Below are 19,361 nucleotides of genomic sequence, written 5' to 3' on the forward strand. Positions count from 1 at the left end.
CCTCTCCCCATTTTATGCTGTTTGTGTCATTCTGTTTCATACCAGGACCCTAGCTTGTTTGGGCTTTCTTGTCTCTTTTATGTGCTAAGCACTGGAGCACTTTTAACAAGAAACCTGTCTCTTTCAGGTCTGGGTAATGTTCTTTAATTATTTCTTTGGTAATTTCCTCCCCTTAATTTTTGTTTTCCTGATTACTAATGAGGCTGAACGTCTTTTCATAACTCTGAAGACGGAATTTCCTCTTCTATAAACTCCCTGTTCATGTCCTTTGCCAATTTTTCTATCAGGTTGCTGGTCTTTTTCTTGTTGATTGTAGAAGTTCTTTACTTTTAGTTTTAGTTTATATTTCTTTATAATAATTAGCATTAGCTAAGCTGTGATAACAAACTCCAAAAATATACTGGCATAGGGATGAGAAGTTTATTTCTTTCCTATATAATCATTCTGGGTAGGTGTTCAGGTCAGCAACTGCTCTGTTCCATGCAGTCATTCAGAGACCGAAGCTGACAGAGATTCTGCTGTCTCTAGCACATGGCTTCTAAGGTTGCCTTGCTTGATCTCATTCCACTCAGCTGGAAGGGGAAAAGAGCATGGAGGCGTGCATTGGGCAAATCTGGAGGTAGCCCTTATTATTAGGTTGAACCACGTGAGATTGCTGTTTTATATGGTTCATCCCAATATACTACAAATATTTTCTGTTTTGTCTCAATTTTTATACTGTGCCTTTTAATTTATTTTATATATAAATTTATTTATTTTATTTATTTTGGCTGCGTTGGGTCTTTGTTGCTGTGCTCAGGCTTTCTCTAGTTGAGGCAAGCCGGGGCTACTCTTCATTGTGGTGTGCAGGCTTCTCATTGCGCTGGTTTCTCTTGTCGTGGAGCACAGGCTCTAGGCGCATGGACTTCAGTAGTTGTGGCATGTGGGCTCAGTAGTTGTGTCTCGCTGGCTGTAGAGTGCAGGCTCAGTAGTTGTGGCGCACGGGCTTAGTTGCTCCACGACGTGTGGGATCCTCCCAGACCAGGGCTCAAACCCGTGTCCCCTGCACTGGCAGGTGGATTCTTAACCACTGCACCACCAGGGAAGTCCCTATACTGTACCTTTTTAAATGCAAAATTTTAAGATTATGATCCAAGTGTATTGATCATTTATAGCTTTTGCTTTATGTGCATGATTTTTAAAGCCTTCCAAATCTCACGTATTTTCTCCTGATACTCCTTTATTTCACCTGTTATTTATTTTTGTGAGTGGATATGAGGTATAGATCTAACTTTATTTTTTCAAATAAGTAGCACATTTCACCAATGCTTTTTATTGAATATACCATCCTTTTCCCGCTGATTTGCAGTGCCTCCTTCATCAGTCCCTGGATTCCCATGAATACGGAATTATTTCTAGACACTCTGTGTTCTGATATCGAGCATTGGTCTTTTCCTTAGCCAATTCCAAACTATTTTAATTGCTATAGCTTTATAAAATGTTTTTATATCTTGAAAGTAATTCTCCCTTTGCTCTTCACTTTCAGAAAATGTTGGCCTCTTTATGCACACTTACTTTTTCATCTGAATTTTAAAATTAGCTTGTTGAGCTCTGTAAAAATCCCTGATTTGATTTTAATTGAGAATAACTGCTTACAGTGTGATTTGGTGAAGAATTTATTTGCCATCTCTGAAATTTATTACATATATATTGTATATATTTATAAAATATATAAATCTTATATATTATATATTACATATAAATAAATATATATCTTTATTCAAATTTTTAACAAGTTCTTTAGTGAAGTTTTATAGTCTAAAAGTGACTTTGTATACATCTCTTATGAAGTCTTTTGTGTGTGGAATATTTTCTATAACATTTTCTAATTGGATACTACTGGATATGAATGTTACTAATTTTATATATGACCACCTTGCTGAATTCTCTTTTTAGTTCTATTGCTTTGTCAATTGATTCTCTTGGACTGTCTAAGTAGACTATCATATATTCAGAATATCACGTGTCTCTTATCAATCTTTATATTACTTTATTTCTTTTTTTATCTTATGGTAAGGGCTTCTAATGTAACAGTGGTCATTGACAGTGGACATGCTTGTCTACTAACCTTAATGAAAATGCTTCTAACTTTTAAGTGTGATGCCTGCTATAGTTCCTGCTAGATAGCCTTTAACAAGTTAAAGAAATGCCATTCTATACCTTGTTTTCTAAGTCTTTTTTCTGTGGTTTTTTTGTTTTTTGTTTTTGTTTTTCCTAATAAAAATGTTGGTTTATTCTGAGGGTCAAATGAAATGATATATTTTAAAAATCTAAGAGTTTTTATTGTGAATTTTATTGTGAAATTTATCAAACACCTTGTATTCTTTGTATTCCTCAGATAGACATTGGTCATTTTAAGCAGTACACCACATTCATTTTGCTAATATTTTATTTAAGAATTTTTAATTTCTAGTTGTAAATAATATTGATCTAATTTTCTTGTACTTTCTTTGTTTAATTATGGTATCAGCATTATCAAGTGATTGAGTAGCTTTCTACTTTTTTCCCCATTCTCTGGAATAGTTTGTATAGAATAGGAATTCTCCTTTTCTTTAAGGTTTGATAAACAACGCCCTCCTCCCCTCCCACACACACATAAAACTATCTGGGCCTGATGTCTGTTGCAGAGTTGATTTCTTCTGATTGTGTCAAGTTCTTCTGTGGTCTTTAGTTTTATCAAGTTTTCTATTTCTTTTCAGGTATAGAGTTGATAAATAATATTTTCTTAGAAAACTGTCCATCTAAATGTTTAATATAAAATTATATAATATTCTATTTTTTAAGTCTCTTCTGATTTTTCAGTTATAGTTCTATTTTATTCCTAATGTTGTATGTTTATGCCTTTTATCTTTTTTCTTGATCACACTTTCCAACAGAATTTCTATTTTATTAACATTTTTGAAGAAGCAGGTTTAGTTTTATTGATTTGACTCTGTTATTATAAGAGAAAATTATACAGAATTTTATACCTATACATTTATAAATTTAGGATTTGATCAATTTAGAATTTTATTCATTCTTCCTTGCTTCATTCAGGTTTATTTTTCCTCATTTAGTTACCTTTTTTAGTTGAAAATGTGGTTTATTTCCTTTTTTTTTCTATTATGTATGTGGCCATAAGTATTCCTCTGAGTACCACTTTGACTAGATTGCACTGATTTTGATATGCAATTTCTCATTATTGCCTAGTTGTAAATATTTCTAATTCCATTTTGAACATATCAACCAAAGGGTTTTCTACAAGAGTGTATGTATTTTTCTATTTTTAATTTCCAGATTGTTTTGTCTATTATTTATAGATTGTTTTGTATATCTTTCTGTTGCTAACTTTGAACTTTATTTCACTATGCTCAGTAAATAAAGCTTGTTGAGATTATCTCTGTGGTCTTGTATCTGGTCTTTTGTGAGTGTTCCATGTATTTGTAAAGAGTATTTATTCTCTGGGTTTTTGGAGGGGGAGGGTGGGTAAAATGTTCTTTAAATTCCTATTAGATCAATCTAATTTTGTTAGTTAAGTTAGCAAAGTTCATGTTTTTGCTATTTAAACTGTTTTCTAGGATACGATTAAGTTTGGCAGTTTATCCTTGTATTTTTATCATATGTATGTTAGATACAAAAATGTACATGACAGATCACCTTGGTAGATTGTTTCTTTTATCCTTATGAATATTTAGCTTTGTCTCTTTAAATGTTCTTAACTCTACATTTTGATTTTAAAAACTTTTTTATTATTATATTTTTATTTATTAATTTTTTTGGCTGTGTTGGGTCTTCATTGCTACGCACGGGCTTTCTCTAGTTGCGGCAAGTGGGGGCTACTCTTCACTGCAGTGCGCAGTCTTCTCATTGCAGTGGCTTCTCTTGTTGCAGAGCACGGGCTCTAGGTGCGCGGGCTTCAGTAGTTGTGGCGCGTGGGCTCAGTAGTTGTGGCTCATGGGCTCTAGAGTGCAGGCTCCATAGTTGTGGCTCACGGGCTTAGTTGCTCCATGGCACGCGGGATCTTGCTGGACCAGGGCTCAAACCTGTGTCCCCTGCATTGGCAGGCAGATTCTTAACCACTGCACCACCAAGGAAGCCCCTTGATTTTTTATATTAATATTTTTTGCTGTATTTCCTTTTGCTAGCACTTATTTACGTATCTTCTTCCATTGCTTTATTTCCAAGTTTCTTCTGTGCTCTAATCAGTATATAGCTGGATTGTTTTCTTTAAATCCTATCTAAGAGTTTTAATAGGTGAGTTTAGCCATGTTTATTATAATTATTGATATGTTTACACATAATTCCTGCCATTTGATTTTGGGCTTTCTGTTTAACCTATTTCCAAGTTTTTTCTTTTTCCCTCTTTCCTATCTGCTTGGATTGCTTGTGCATTTTTTGTTATTCTTTTTTCTTTTTTTTTTCAACTATTTTGGGAGTCATAAATATATTCTTTTTATAAAATTCTAACTCACATGCTTGACTTCCTATTTTTTTTTAACATCACCTGGTGCCTTCCTACTCAATGGTATAGAGCTCAGAAGCATTGACACCACCTGGGATCTTGACCCCATCCCAGATGTCCTGAAACAGAATCTGCTATTTTCACAAGATCCCTAGGTGATTCATAGACACATTAAAGTTGGAGAAGCTCTGGTTTAGCATGTATCATACCATATCTGCCCTCCAGATAAGAGCCTCAGTATGCTTATGTTGTTCTCAGTTTTTACGTTTTCATCTCCTTCTGCTTCCCCACTTTCTCTCATTGATATCATTTAGAATTATAGTTTAAATTGGTACCTTTAAAAACTCTTAAAAATGTGTAAATCTTATTTAGACTTAATAAGTCTTTCTGCTTACCTTCCCTCTGGCTTCAGTACGTCCTTAATAATCCTTTCAGAGGGGTAGGTATTAGTGAACATTCTGAGCCCCTGAATTTTTACAAATGACTCTACTCTATTTTGACCTCACACCTGAATGATGGTTTGATGACTATAGAATTAGAGATTCAAGGTTTTTCTTTCACTTAAAACTTTGATCCAAAGCTATTGATCCATTGTATTCTTGCATTCAGTGTTGCTGATGTGAGTTCTTCTATTAGTCTAATTCTTCTATTTTTGTGATACTCTTTTCCTCTTCAGAAATGTTTAGGATTTGGTTCCTTAGTTTCCCGACATTTCTTTCTGTAGACCTGGGCTGGCTCAACACTTGTTATACCCTTTGAATCTTGAGTATTCATGCTTCATTGTGTCTTTTAAAAATCCTCCCTTATTGTTTCTTTAAACATCATGGCTCCTGTTCTCTTTATTCTCTCCTTCTTAAAGTCATATTAGCAACAGGTACTTCTAGATATGTCATACATGTTTATTAATTTTTCTTTCGCATTTGCATCCTTTTATCCTTTGTTACACTCAGGGAGAATTCTTAACTGACTTTTACAGATCATTGATTATCTTCAACTGTGTCCATTTTGCTATTCAGCCCATCTGTCGAATTTTTTGTTTGTTTCAAAGATTAAATTTTTAAGTTCCATAATCTGTTGGGTTTTTTTGTTTTGTTTTGTGGTACACGGGCCTCTCACTGTTGTGGCCCCTCCCGTTGCGGAGCACAGGCTCCGGACACGCAGGCCCAGCAGCCATGGCTCATGGGCCCAGCTGCTCCGCAACATGTGGGATCCTCCCGGACCAGGGCACGAACCCGTGTCCCCTGCATCGGCAGGCGGACTCTCAACCACTGCGCCACCAGGGAAGCCCCTCTTGATTATTTTATGATCTAATATTTTGCATCCCTAGTTACTGTAAAATTCTACTTTTCTTGCTTAATTAACTCTTTCTCTTTGCATAACAAGTTTTCTGTTTATTAAATTTATTGTCTGTCTTCAGTGGTCTTGTTGTTCCCCAAATATTTTGTGATCCATTTTTATTTTCCATTTTATTGCATGCTCATCTTTTTTATTTTTTTAACATCTTTATTGGAGTATAATTGCTTTACAATGGTGTGTTAATTTCTGCTGTAAAATAAAGTGAATCAGCTATACATATACATATATCCCCATATCTCCTCCCTCTTGCATCTCCCTCCCACCCTCCCTATCCCACCCTCCTAGGTGGTCACAAAGCACAGAGCTGATCTCCCTGTGCTATGCGGCTGCTTCCCACTAGCTATCTGTTTTACATTTGGTAGTATATATAAGTCCATGCCACTCTCTCACTCTTTATAATTGAAATTCCCTATTAGAATTTCACTACACCAGTTCAGCAAGCTTGGGAAGAAGATGTGTAGGAGATCTGACTTCAGCAGGTATTCCAGTCTACCTTATGCTGAGCTGTCCTGGGGACCCATGGGACCATGATGCATCATTCAGATCCAACTGATTTTCATCCTTCAGACTTTACAGTTTCCATGCTATTGAAGGATCCTTTTTTCCCCCTCTTAATTGCAGTGTTGGATTTATTGATTTATTATACACTTTTTTTCCTCTTAATTTTATGGATTGGGGCAAGAAAGGAAGATTGTAAAGCCCATTCTCAGTCAATTTTGAAACTGAAGTCCTCATTTTTTTCTCTCATATTGTCTTTGTTGTTTTTGTTTATTTGTAAGGGCTCTTTATATTTTGAAGATATTAATATTTTGTCATATATGTTGTAATGTGTGCCCTTTGTCACTGAATTGTTTAGAAGCTATAAACTTTTAAAGATATTTTTATTATAGAAATGTTCAAATATATATAAAAGTGGAGGGAATACTAATATAATAAGTCTAATCACCAGTATTTTTGCTTCTATACACCATCCACTATCCTCTCCCCTGATTGTTTTGAAAAAGACCCCAGATGTCATATCATTTCACCTTTAATTATTTAACTATGTGTGTCTAAAAGATAAGAACTCTGAAAATACTTAATAATAATACTAGCACACCTAAATATCAGTAATTCCTTAATATCATTACATATTTTTGTTGTTTTTAGATGAATGAGCTTTTATGGATTAAACCTTAAAACCTAAATAAGCCTATTACCTAATTCTTTATTTGATAGTTACATTTAGATAAACAGAATATCTTTTTTTTTAAATTGGTTGCTGTCTGAAGAGACTCAGAAAACCATCCGTTTAAAGTTTAATTCTTTTCTTGTCTCCATCCTTTACTATTGGAAAATTCAGATTCTGGACATGATGGAAGAAAATGAAGCAGTAGATAATATTGCAAAATTAGAGCAACAAGAATTTGGCCTGGATCTTGAAGAACTGGAAAGACTCCACGATGAAAGTGAGGAAGAAGTGGCAAAGGTATGGAAAAATCTGATTTAATCACCATAAAGATTTAATAAAGAAAGTAAAAAGAAAATAGGAAGGAAAACTTTTCTAGGATAATGCAAATAAAGCAAAACTTTTCCAGCGTGATGTGAATACAGCAAATTCAGTGCATACAAATGGAATGAGTCAGAGAATTATTGAATTTGGGATTCAGGGGAAAGAAGAACATCTAGACCAGCCAGACATCTGATGTTTGTCTCTCCCCCATGACATTAATGCCAACCATCTTCCACCATATATTTGAACATTTTTAGAGATCTCTTCAGCCACCTCATACCAACTTCAAACTGATTTTTGGTTTAGTAAGCCCTTTCTTAATTAGAGTTGAAATCTTTCTCCCTGTACTCACTGATTCTTCTACTCTTTGAGCACCATCTCTATAGCCACTGTGAAAGTGGTTAGAGAAGACTAGCAATTACCATGTTTCCTATGTATCTTGTCTAGGCTAACTATCCCAGCTCCTATGATATCATATACTGTAGTTTTAATAGTTTTATTATTATTGTAGTTTTCCTCTAATTTCATTTTATTTCTGTATGGCACCCACAAAAGAATTTTAATAATTATCTTTCCAGTTTAGAGAAAAGCATAAACTGAAACCTCCATTTTTCTAGGTACTGTACTTCTATTAATTCACCCTTTGCACTGTTGTGTGACAGTCACAACACATTGCTTACTCATATGGATTTTATTTTGGGTAAAAGCCTTAAGAGTGTTTTACACAGGATGTTCTTAAGCAAGCTCTCTGTCAACCTGCACAGTACATTTGATTCTTTGAGTGTGCAAGTATAAATACATTTCCCCCACTGAACAAGAGAATTAAATAAAGCTGGATATAAGGACATTTAAGTGGATTATAGTTGGTTAAACAACTACACCAAAAAGAGACTTGTTATTTGACTGATGATTCTAGGAGAGAAATCTCCAATCATGTGCCCCAGGACTCTGTCCTGTTAAGCATGTTTATTAATGACTGGAGTGAAGATGTGAAAATGAGGCGGGTCTGTCCAAACGGTAAATGACATGAGGCTGAGAATGAGAGGAAATATATTAGATAACAGAATTAATACCAAAAGTACCTCAAGGGACTAACTCAAGGAGATAAAATTCACCTGGATGTTCATTCGCCCATCCATTCATTCATTCTGCAACATTTATTGAACACCTATTACATGCCAGGCACTACTGTAGGTGCTGGGGATACAATGAATTATACAGATAGGTCCCACCCACATGGGGCTACTCTAGTAGAGAACAGAGACCATAAACAAATCTCTATATATTATATGATGGAAACAAACCAGATTCGATAATAGATGTGGAGGATCTACTTCTGTGGTCAGAGAAGACAACTTTAAAGAAGGGACCTTTCAGTTGCAAACTAAGAGAAGAGAGGGAGCTGGCTATACAAAGATCTGAGGAAAGAGAATGTCAGGCAAAGGGAGCAGCAAGAACAAGGGCCCTGAGGCAGAAATTGCTCAGTGTATTCCAGGGCCAGAAAGGCCAGAAAGGCTGTGGCACAGTGGACAGGAGAGGGCCTCACAGAATGAGGTGGGAGAGGTAGGCAGAGGCCAGCTCTGAAGACCTTGTATGTTGTGGTGAAGAATTTGGCTTTTGTTTTTAAACATACAATAGGAAGCTATTAGAAATGATCCCTTTTTCTTATTATAGCAGATAGGCACCAATCTAGGGGCTTTTTGAATGTTATTTGATCATCACAGCAATCCAAAAATGTAGGTTATTGTTCTCCCCACTTAAGGAAACTAAGGCTTAGGTGCTCGAGTCACTTGGCTAGGAGCCCACAACTCGAGTCTGAGCAGGTAAGCAGTCCTGGTCTGCCCACCAGACTTCTGGCTCATCTTCCTCGGCCCTGGCCTCACAGGCCTGGAATGCCACCTCCTATTCTGGCACCACATCCTCCCAGCCCATTCATCTTGATCACTCTAAGATGAGTTCGGCTTAGGTGCCTGCCCCTATGCTCACCCTCTCGTTGCTTTTTTCTCCAAGCTCTTGTCTGACCACTCAGCCCCATGAACCTGCTCCTCTGGACTGTTGACCTACTGACCACTGATGAAGCCACTCTGCCCACCTGACCCCCACCCTGTGCCTCTGCCCCAGATGCCCCCATCCCTTGCTGCTTATCAAATTCCTGTGCATCCCTCGAGGAGCCTCCTTTATCCTCTGTCGCAGGCTTTGGTACAGAGAAAGGCTCTTCACATGCTCATTTCCCTCACGTTGTTTAGTTTTCCTGAGCTCCGGGCTTTTGAAGAGATATCAGCCCTAGATTGGGTGTGATAGTAGAACCAGACAGTCCAGAACAGAACAGTGCTAGCAGATGGCACCATAAATCCACCTGGGAGCAGAACACTAACCCCTGGGAAGAGCTAAGGATCCCAGTCCTAAAGGGACCAGGCTACTAGCCCACCCTGGTCAGGATCTCAACAATAGAGCAAAGACCAAAGCCCAGTAATGACCACCTAGACACAGTATTCGCATTATTCTGGAGGGATTGATCAAATAGCCTCAAGAGTAGCAAGGGGAGGAATGGAGGAGCCTGGGAATCAGACAGGTTCTGACAATTAATATGCCAAAACAGCTGTTTAAGGAAAAATAATTTAAGACTACAAAGCTACAGTAATCAAGACAATATGGTACTAGCACAAAAACAGAAATATAGATCAATGGAACAGGATAGTACCCTCAAAATGTATTAGAGACCTAAATGTAGGACTGGACACTGTAAAAAAAACTCTTAGAGGAAAACATAGGAAGGACACTCTTTGACATAAATCACACCAAGATCTTTTTTGATCCACCTCCTAGAGTAATGGAAATAAAAACAAAAATAAACAAATGGGACCTGATGAAACTTAAAAGCTTTTGCACAGCAAAGGAAACTACGAAGAAGACGAAAAGACAACCCTCAGAACGGGAGAAAATATTTGCCAACGAATCAACGGACAAAGGATTAATCCCAAAATATATAAACAGCTCATGCAGCTCAATATTAAAAAAACAAACAACCCAAACCAAAAATGGGCAGAAGACCTAAATAGACACTTCTCCAAAGAAGACATACAGATGGCCAAGAAACACATGAAAAGCTGCTCAACATCACTAATTATGAGAGACATGCAAATCAAAACTACCATGAGGGGCCTCCCTGGTGGCGCAGTGGTTAAGAGTCCGCCTGCCGATGCAGGGGATACGGGTTCGTGCCCCGGTCTGGGAGGATCCCATATGCCGCGGAGCGGCTGGGCCCGTGAGCCACGGCCGCTGGGCCTGCGCATCCGGAGCCTGTGCTCCGCAACGGGAGAGGCCACAACAGTGAGAGGCCCGCATACCGCAAAAAGAAAAAAAAAAAAAAAAAAACTACCATGAGGTATCACCTCACACCAGTTAGAATGGGCATCATCAGAAAATCTACAAACAACAAATGCTGGAGAGGGTGTGCAGAAAAGGGAACCCTCTTGCACTGTTGGTGGGAATGTAAATTGATACAGCCACTGTGGAGAACAGTACAGAGGTTCCTTAAAAAACGAAAAATAGAATTACCATATGACCCAGCAATCCCACTACTGGGCATATACCCAGAGAAAACCATAATTCAAAAAGACACATGCACCCCAATGTTCATTGCAGCACTATTTACATTAGCCAGGTCATGGAAGCAACATAAATGCCCATTGACAGACGAATGGATACAGAAAATGTGGTACATATATACAATGGAATATTACTCAGCCATAAAAAGGAATGAAATTGGGTCATTTATAGAGACGTGGATGGATCTAGAGGCTGTCATACAGAGTGAAGTAAGTCAGAAAGAGAGAAACAAATATCGTATATTAACGCATATATGTGGAACCTAGAAAAATGGTACAGATGAACGAACCGGTTTGCAGGGCAGAAATAGAGGCACAGATGTAGAGAACAAACATATGGACACCAAGGGGGGAAAGTAGCGGTGGTGGTGGTGTGATGAATTGGGAGATTGGGATTGACATGTATACACTAATATGTATAAAATGGATAGCTAATGAGAACCTGCTGTATAAAAAAATAAATAAAATAAAATTCAAAAATAAAGAATCAATGAAATCAAAAGCTGATTCTTTGAAAAGATTGATAAAATGAATAAGCCTATAGCTAAGCTAAGAAAAAACGAGATAGGTACAATTACTAATGTTAGGAATAAAAGAGGGACATCACTACAGATTCCATGGAAATTAAAAAGGAATAAAGGAATTCTATGTTTTTGAAGATTCTATTGTTACATTCTCTAGCTCAGAGATTCTTTCCTCAGCCATGTCCAGTCTACCATCATGTCCAGAGCCCATCAAATACCTTCTTTATTTCTAAATAAAGAACATTTTTGATCTCTGGAAAAAAAAAGAAGAAAAAATAATTTAAAACTGTATTAGCCATTAACTCAATGGGTAAAATCAAAAATAAGTAAAACGCAAATTAAACAAGGTATTTGTTCAGACAGTGAATAAAATAAACATGAATAAATGAGTAAATGAATGAATGAATAAATAAATAAGACATTTTCTAATCTGGGAGATATTATTTTCAGCTAGTTTGCTAACGATCTGCCAACAAAGTGAAATGCAAAAAAAAAGAGGTTCTGTACAACATTGTAAATCAACTATACTTAAGTAAAAAAATTTTTTTTTTAAGTTTCTGAAGAGGACCCTAAGGACTAAGGATTGTTAGGTGTCACTTTCATGCCAGCTCTTTTGGCAAACTTTATTAAAATAAGAATACTTAATCACTTAAGGAGGTAAAACTAATTGATGTAACATATGTTTCTAAATGGCAAAAGGTACATCATATGATCCCCAAGAATAGTGGAACACTCATTTCACAGTGGACATAAACAATAGAAGAATATAGTGCAATAAAGACCCCAAGACAGAGGTCACAAAATGCCACTTCAAATATACATTGACAAGGATTAAGCCAACATTTACATATTTCAAACTCTTCTAATAAAACAGGAAGACTTGGCACAGTGGGTTTGCTTTACCACCTTGTGCCAACCAGCCAGATCTGTGATGGTGTGTGTGTTAGCTATCCAGCTACCATGGCTGTGCAACTGCCCACACACCTGCCTTGGCTCCTGTGTAGGACCTGCCTGCCTTAGTGGTGTTTGTGTTGACACCCTAGTCCTCAAGGAATGGAATCCTAAGCCTCCAGACTAAACCAAAGACAGGGAAGTATCCCCCTCCAAGTGCATCTGGTTTTTACAATTGAGATTGTTTTTGAGGCCACATTTTCATTCTTACTTTTCCCTTCATTTGTGTTCCTTAAGATAAGAAAGGATGCTGAGATGCAAAACCTAGCCAAGAGATATTTGGCTGAACTTATCAAAGGAGAATGCTGGAATTCGATGGCTGTGAAAGGCCGAGCTCTTAAGGTAACAGATAGAACTTCAGGTACAACACCTTTGCCAATGAAAATTTTCATGGAAAGTCTCATGGCAGAAAATTTTAAAAAGAAAAAGTTTAAGAAAATCCATATATAGGAAAGCATTCGAAGTACACGTTGCCCCTTCTTGTACTGACTCCACCTCGATGTGTCATTTTCCCTTGTCTCGTTCTTTACTCTCTGCTCAGTCCCCATGTGCTTCTAAGCCAGCATCTCTTAAGCTTTGTTTCAGCACCTCTTTCCCTCTTTCCTCTACGACACCACCTGCATCCGGGTCTCAATATCTGTCTATTCCAAAAAGCCACTTCACTCACATTCCACACAGATTGAAAACTAGACATAATATTATTCACATTTCTTTTATTTTATATAAATTTATTTATTTTATTTATTTATTTTTGGTTGTGTTGGGTCTTTGTTGCTGTGCACAGGCTTTCTTTTTTTTTTTTTTTGCGGTATGCGGGCCTCTCACTGCTGTGGCCTCCCCCGTCGCGGAGCACAGGCTCCGGACGCGCAGGCTCCGGACGCGCAGGCTCAGCAGCCATGGCTCACGGGCCCAGCCGCTCCGCGGCATATGGGATCCTCCCAGACCGGGGCACGAACCCGTATCCCCTGCATCGGCAGGCGGACTCTCAACCACTTGCGCCACCAGGGAGGCCCCACAGGCTTTCTTTAGTTGCGGTGAGTGGGGGCTACTCTTGGTTGCGGTGCATGGCTTCTCATTGAAGTGGCTTCTCTTGTTGTGGAGCATGGGCTCTAGGCGCACGGGCTTCAGTAGTTGTGGCACGTGGGCTCAGCAGTGTGGCTCACCGGCTCTAGAGCACAGGCTCGGTAGTTGTGGCGCACGGGCTTAGTTGCTCTGTGTATTATTCACATTTCTACCTGTACCTGCCTTCACATTTTCTTTTTTTTTTTTAATATTCACAGTGAGATTTTTATGATCTTTTTTTAAAATTTATTTTTTTATTTTTGGCTGTGTTAGGTCTTCGCTGCTGTGCACGGGCTTTCTCTAGCTGCAGTGAGGGGGGTCTACTCTTTGTTGCAGTGTGTGGGCTGCTCACTGTGGTGTCTTCTCTTGTTGCGGAGCACAGGCTCTAGGCACGCAGGCTTCAGTAGTTGTGGCACGAGGGCTCAGTAGTTGTGGCTCGCAGGCTCTAGAGCGCAGGCTCAGTAGTTGTGATGCACAGGCTTAGTTGCTCCGCGGCATGTGGGATCTTCCTGGACCAGGGCTCGAACCCATGTCCCCTGCATTTGCAGGTTTTCTTAACCACTGCGCCACCAGGGAAACCCCTGCCTTCACATTTTCTAAAGGACTGTTTTTTGCGCCTTTTTATTGAGATTCCTCCCAACACAGTTTCCCTCTTTGTGTAGGGTGACCAAGAGTCCCAATTTATGCCTGTGGTCCTAGAGTAACTATTAACAGCACCTTTTTCACTTTCAAATATGCCCCCTGTTTAGATAATGAAGTATTGGTCACTCTCCATTTATGTGATTGAGTATTGCTGTAAAACAGGGTTTCTTGAGAATGGCACACTTGGGGCTGGATAATTCTTTGTTGTAGGGGCTGACCTAAGGATTGGAGGATTTTGCAACATCCCTGCCCTCTATCTACCAGGCCCCAGCAGACTCCACCACCCCAATCAGTGACAATCAAAAATGTCTCCAGACATTGCCAAATGTCCCTGGGGGGCTGGAGAGGATGGGGACAGTGGCCAGCAAAATCACTTCTGGTTGAGAAGCACTGCTCTAGAAATAAATCTTTCACAAAAGCACAGTATTTTTTATACAAAGTTTACACCAATACTGAAGGCATACATTGTTTTATTTAATTTATTTTTTTTAAATTGAAGTAGAGTTGTTTTACAATGTTGTGACAATCTCTGCTGTACAGCAAGGTGACTCAGTTATACACATATAGACATTCTTTTTTTATTTTCTTTTCCATCATGGTTTATCACAGGATATTGAGTATTGTTCCCTGTGCTATACATTAGGACCTTGTTGTTTATCCATTCTAAATGTAGTAGCTTGCATCTATCAACCCCAAACTCCCAGTCCATCCCTCTCCCTCCCTCCTTCCTCTTGTCAACCACAAGTCTGTTCTCTATGTCTATGACTCTGCTTCTATTTTGTAGATAAGTTCATTTGTGCCATATTTTAGATTCCACATATAAGTGGTATCATATGGTATTTGTCTTTCTCCTTCTGACTTACTTCACTTAGTGTGATAATCTCTACATTGTTTTATTTTAAAGAAAGCTTCCATGGGCCATTTCTCTCATGCATGATAACCTATGGATTAATTTTGATGAGAGAAAACATGCCCCACTCTGCCCTGGATACACACAATTGTTCTAAAAATGGATTTATTTCATTTTGCTCTTTTTTTCCCAAGTGCTTTCACATCCCATGTGTGGTTGAGAACTTCCCAATGAAAGAACGCACAGATGAAGAGTTGAAAGAATTGAAGAGAGTTGTGCAGCAAAAAAAGATTGAAGCAGAGTGTCTTAAAGTACAATTTTAAATATATATGTGTTTATATAAGTGACATGTTTTGTTTCAAGATTTCCTTCATACAGATTTGAGTTGGAATACTACTTAAAATACGTTTAGATATTGTTTGTGTTTATATTTATATTCCTTGTTTATGAGTAGGAATATATTCTAATGAATATAGGAGCCTATATCCATGTAAGGAGCCTATATCCTAACAACATTGGCTATCCCTCAAATATGATGATATACTTTTAAAATTGAGATTTGGGATTTTGTTCTTGTCCCGGTCAGAAGTTCTTCATCCACACATACTCTTTTTACCACCTCTTATCACTGGGGATTGTGTTTTAAGATAGTTGGCCAAGGATGAAGTAGAATCTGTTTTGGTGGGATTTATGGTTTTCCTAGAGCAATCCTAGCTTTTTTTTCCCAGCAATCTCTGTCAAACCACTTAAAAACACTGCCCAATTGGTGTAGTTTCATTTTGGCCAGAACTTTGCGTCCATTCTTTTTCCAAAACTAAAATGAAGGCATGCTTAATTCTTTTTACATACACATACCAGTCCTATGTGAATAAGTTCCTTTGTAAAATAGGAAGAGAAAGTATATTTTTTAATGCTTAAGTACCAAGAAAGACTCAAAATATTTACAAGCAGCTGTCATCCTGACAGAAAAATATGAATATTACACACTATCAAGAATAATTTTTACTCTTATGATTTATCTACAGTCTATCAATTTCTGAGGCATTCTCTTCAGCAGGTTCAAGACATCACTTTAAATTCAGTTGTTGGCAAGACAATTAACATCTTAAAATGATTGTTGAAATAATTAAGTTGTCCCAAAATTGCCCTTTAGAGAATTCTTCTAATTGCATAACTTTCATTTCATCTTTTTCTATATTTAGCTACAGAAGGAAATTGTAGAGGTTCAGTCTGCAATTACCTTGGTTAAAAAGCATCATGAAGAGGAGGATGAAGAAGAGGAAGAAGACGGGACAGCAAAAGATACCAACTTGCCCAATTACCTGCTTGGTAGTCTGAGTACCGATTTTAGGGTGCATACCTCTTTGTTGTCAAGCCAACTGGAACTTCATTCCAGAGAGGAGAAAATCAACCAAATTATATTACTGAAAGTGGGTGAATTTTTTCTTTACCCTTGAAAATCTCTAAAACTTTCCATGAGGTGTCTTTCAAAGGCTCAAATTGAAATCTAATGCCAATCAAATGATGTCTTTAAAGTACACAGAGAAATATCCACATGGCTAGCATCCATGTTCTTTAAACAGAGCTCGTGGACAAGAGTTGTTTTCATCCATTTGGAGTGGGTTCCGTGATACCAGGTTTTCTAAAGAGCACCCTCCACTGGCTAACACCACAAACCATTTTTCTACTTAGATCTTCGGGAAACTCAAAGATAAAAGAAATCCTTGAATGCCACCTTCTAGGTAACCCAGATATCAATTAGGACCTCCTTGTAAGATCAAGATGTGAATGCTTATCTATCTCCTTAATCTAGGAAAATACAATTTCCTCTCTAAGATTTCTATAAGTGCTGGGGCTCAGGGATAAGGTATGGTGTCCTTCAGGCTCTAAGCTCCTACTCCTTGCTTTCCACCAAACAAGTCAGTTTCAGAACACACCTGTACATGCCTACTGAAGGTTTTCGAAAACTCAGTAACTGAGATTGCACCAATGCAGATGGTTTGAAATTTAATGTTTGGCCATTCGTATTCCTGAAGGTCCTTCAGCCATGTCTGCAATTTGAGTTCTAGCCTCCTGCTGTGTTACTCTGCTCTCCCTTCCTATCTTTTTCTCTTCTTTGTCTCCTCCAATACCTAAAATTCGTGTTCATTTATACTGAGAACTGTTGAGTTATCCCTTTTGTTGCTTAGCTTCTGCTGACCTATGCCCTCAGTGTCTCACCTTCCTGCTGCTTTATTAAGGTGTTTTCCTACAAGAAAGTAATCTCAGCCTGAGAGAAATTCTGGTGCCAGCCGTTAAGATCATTTTCTACCCTGCTTTAATGGTTTCATCTTCAGTAGGATAGATATATAGACTGAAGTCTGATGGTAAAGTCAGACTTTTAGTTTGACCCGTCATTCTTCTCATCAGCAGAGCTAGGGGCAATCCAGTTGGACCCACATCCACCTTAGTAACTGGCTGATCCAACTGGACAGCTTGGGTTCCCTTTCTACCTGAAAATGACCTGTCCATGCAGAGGAAGAATATTGTGTGTAGTTGTTCTTCTCTGGAAGATTCTCCAGATCTCTATAGGCCATCTTTTCCTCACCTCCTCTCCCCAAACCTGGTTCCAAAGAAAAGATATTTCCCAACTTTAATACCGAATATTGCTTTTTAAATATTTTTATGATGGATTTTTTTAAGAACATACACAAAAGTAGAGAGAATAGCCCAAAGAGCCTCTAAGTAGCCATTACCCACTTATCAATATACCTGCACACTGAGTTACATCATACATTTCTGGAAGTACGTTGTAGTATAACAGTTATGATGTTGCTTAACCTTACCCATGGTGGGATGCCACTATAGATTACTGAACCAAGAAGTGACTTAATATAAACAGTATTTGAGAAAGATTACTTTGCTTATAATTTGTAAAGTGATTTTGGAGGGGAAGTAAAGCTGTGGGACCATGTTGCCAGTAAGGGTATAATACATGGTGTGTTTATAATAACATATTGATATTTTAGGATATTATTTACAAGGTAAAAACTGCTTTCAATAATGAGTTTGATGCGGCATATAAACAAAAAGAGATTGAAATTGCACGTGTGAAGGAAAAAAATGTAAGAATTCAAGAAATCGTTTTGGATCTGGAGTTGGAAGAATCAGTCTGGCAACCAGAATTTGAGGACTGTGAGAAGCCAGAGAGAACCCTTATTGTGGAAAGTACCGAGGTACGATTATCCGTACATCATCTCTTCCCTTCTTTCTCATGACATTTTCCAGGCTCTTATTTATTCTTCTTGTTTTTGCTACCAGAAGCAACCGTATAAGGTAGCATTCTTGGTTACAAGTAACAAAAACAGTTAACATAGCCCCAGCAATAATGAGGATTTCTTCTATGAATGCCATAGAGTCCAGAGAAGATTTGGACACCAAGCCTAGAAAGAAGCAGGAACCACACACTGGAACCTAGTGGAGAGTCCAGAAGTACTCTTTCTTCATCTCTTGACTCACTTCTCTCTGCATTTCAGCTGTCTCTAGCAGTTTCTATGTTATATCACCTATGCTCAAGAGAGCAACTTGTCCAAACTATAATCTCTTAGTCCTAGTTCTGGATTCACCTGGGAAGGGGCTTCTTGGTCCAGCTTGGGTCCAGCACCTGTACCCATGGAGGTTGGGTCACATAATGGGAATGAGGCTGATGGAGCTCCAGTAATTATCTAGCCATTAGAGTAGTATGGGTCCCAGAGAAAGGGACTCACTGGACAGCCTTCTTAAAAGGTGTTTGGCACAAATGCAGTTACAAATAAATGCTTAAAGAAAACAATTCAAATATAATCATATTTCATTTATAAAAAGTAACTCAAAGAGAATACCCTTGCTCACATGAAACCATCTTGATTACTTTGGGGCAAAAGATAATAGTGTTGCTTAGAAGTAATAACAAACACTTATACAGTACCTGTTAACAGTAACTATCTATTTTCTAACTCTCTCATTTTGGACCTCATCTTCATTCCAAGATAGGAAATTGGTTGCAAGATCTGGATAGTCCCTCTATCTCCTTAATCCCTTCTAACCTCCTCCTGGTGTGTGGAAAGGAAGTATGGCTTGAATTTTGTAAGAATAACAGCAGGAAACCACATTTTCTCTTTCAGATTATAGCTCAGAGACATATTAATCCATGGCAAAAAGCCAAAACAGAATTGCTTGTGACCCGTGAAATGGAGCGAGTGCTTCTGTCACAGGTATGCAGTTTTTTTTCAAATGGTACCTAAGACCCTCTTCCTTTTAGGGATATTTGTTCCTAATTTGGTTGAATAGTCTTGTACTCCACCATAGAAACACATCAAGGCATTTGTTGTGGTCAGAAGTCACTGGAATCTCAGTGGCCTCCTCTTCTCCCCTCCAT

General features: G+C 38.1%; 1 protein-coding gene across 5 annotated transcripts in view; it reads left to right on the top strand.

Moving 5' to 3' along the window:
• The window catches only part of CFAP43 (cilia and flagella associated protein 43), a 111,065-nt gene that overhangs the window by 66,373 nt on the left and 25,331 nt on the right, over positions 1-19,361 (top strand). For all 5 annotated transcript variants that reach the window (XM_060099904.1, XM_060099912.1, XM_060099921.1 and 2 more), the window contains 6 exons: positions 7,179-7,304; positions 12,649-12,753; positions 15,160-15,276; positions 16,168-16,395; positions 17,974-18,180; positions 19,108-19,197. In XM_060099904.1, the coding sequence (XP_059955887.1) occupies positions 7,179-7,304; positions 12,649-12,753; positions 15,160-15,276; positions 16,168-16,395; positions 17,974-18,180; positions 19,108-19,197 (873 nt within the window). The remainder of the gene's footprint in view (positions 1-7,178; positions 7,305-12,648; positions 12,754-15,159; positions 15,277-16,167; positions 16,396-17,973; positions 18,181-19,107; positions 19,198-19,361) is intronic.

The sequence above is a fragment of the Mesoplodon densirostris genome, chromosome 1 (assembly GCF_025265405.1).
Source record: "Mesoplodon densirostris isolate mMesDen1 chromosome 1, mMesDen1 primary haplotype, whole genome shotgun sequence".
In the NCBI taxonomy this organism is placed as follows: domain Eukaryota; kingdom Metazoa; phylum Chordata; class Mammalia; order Artiodactyla; family Ziphiidae; genus Mesoplodon; species Mesoplodon densirostris.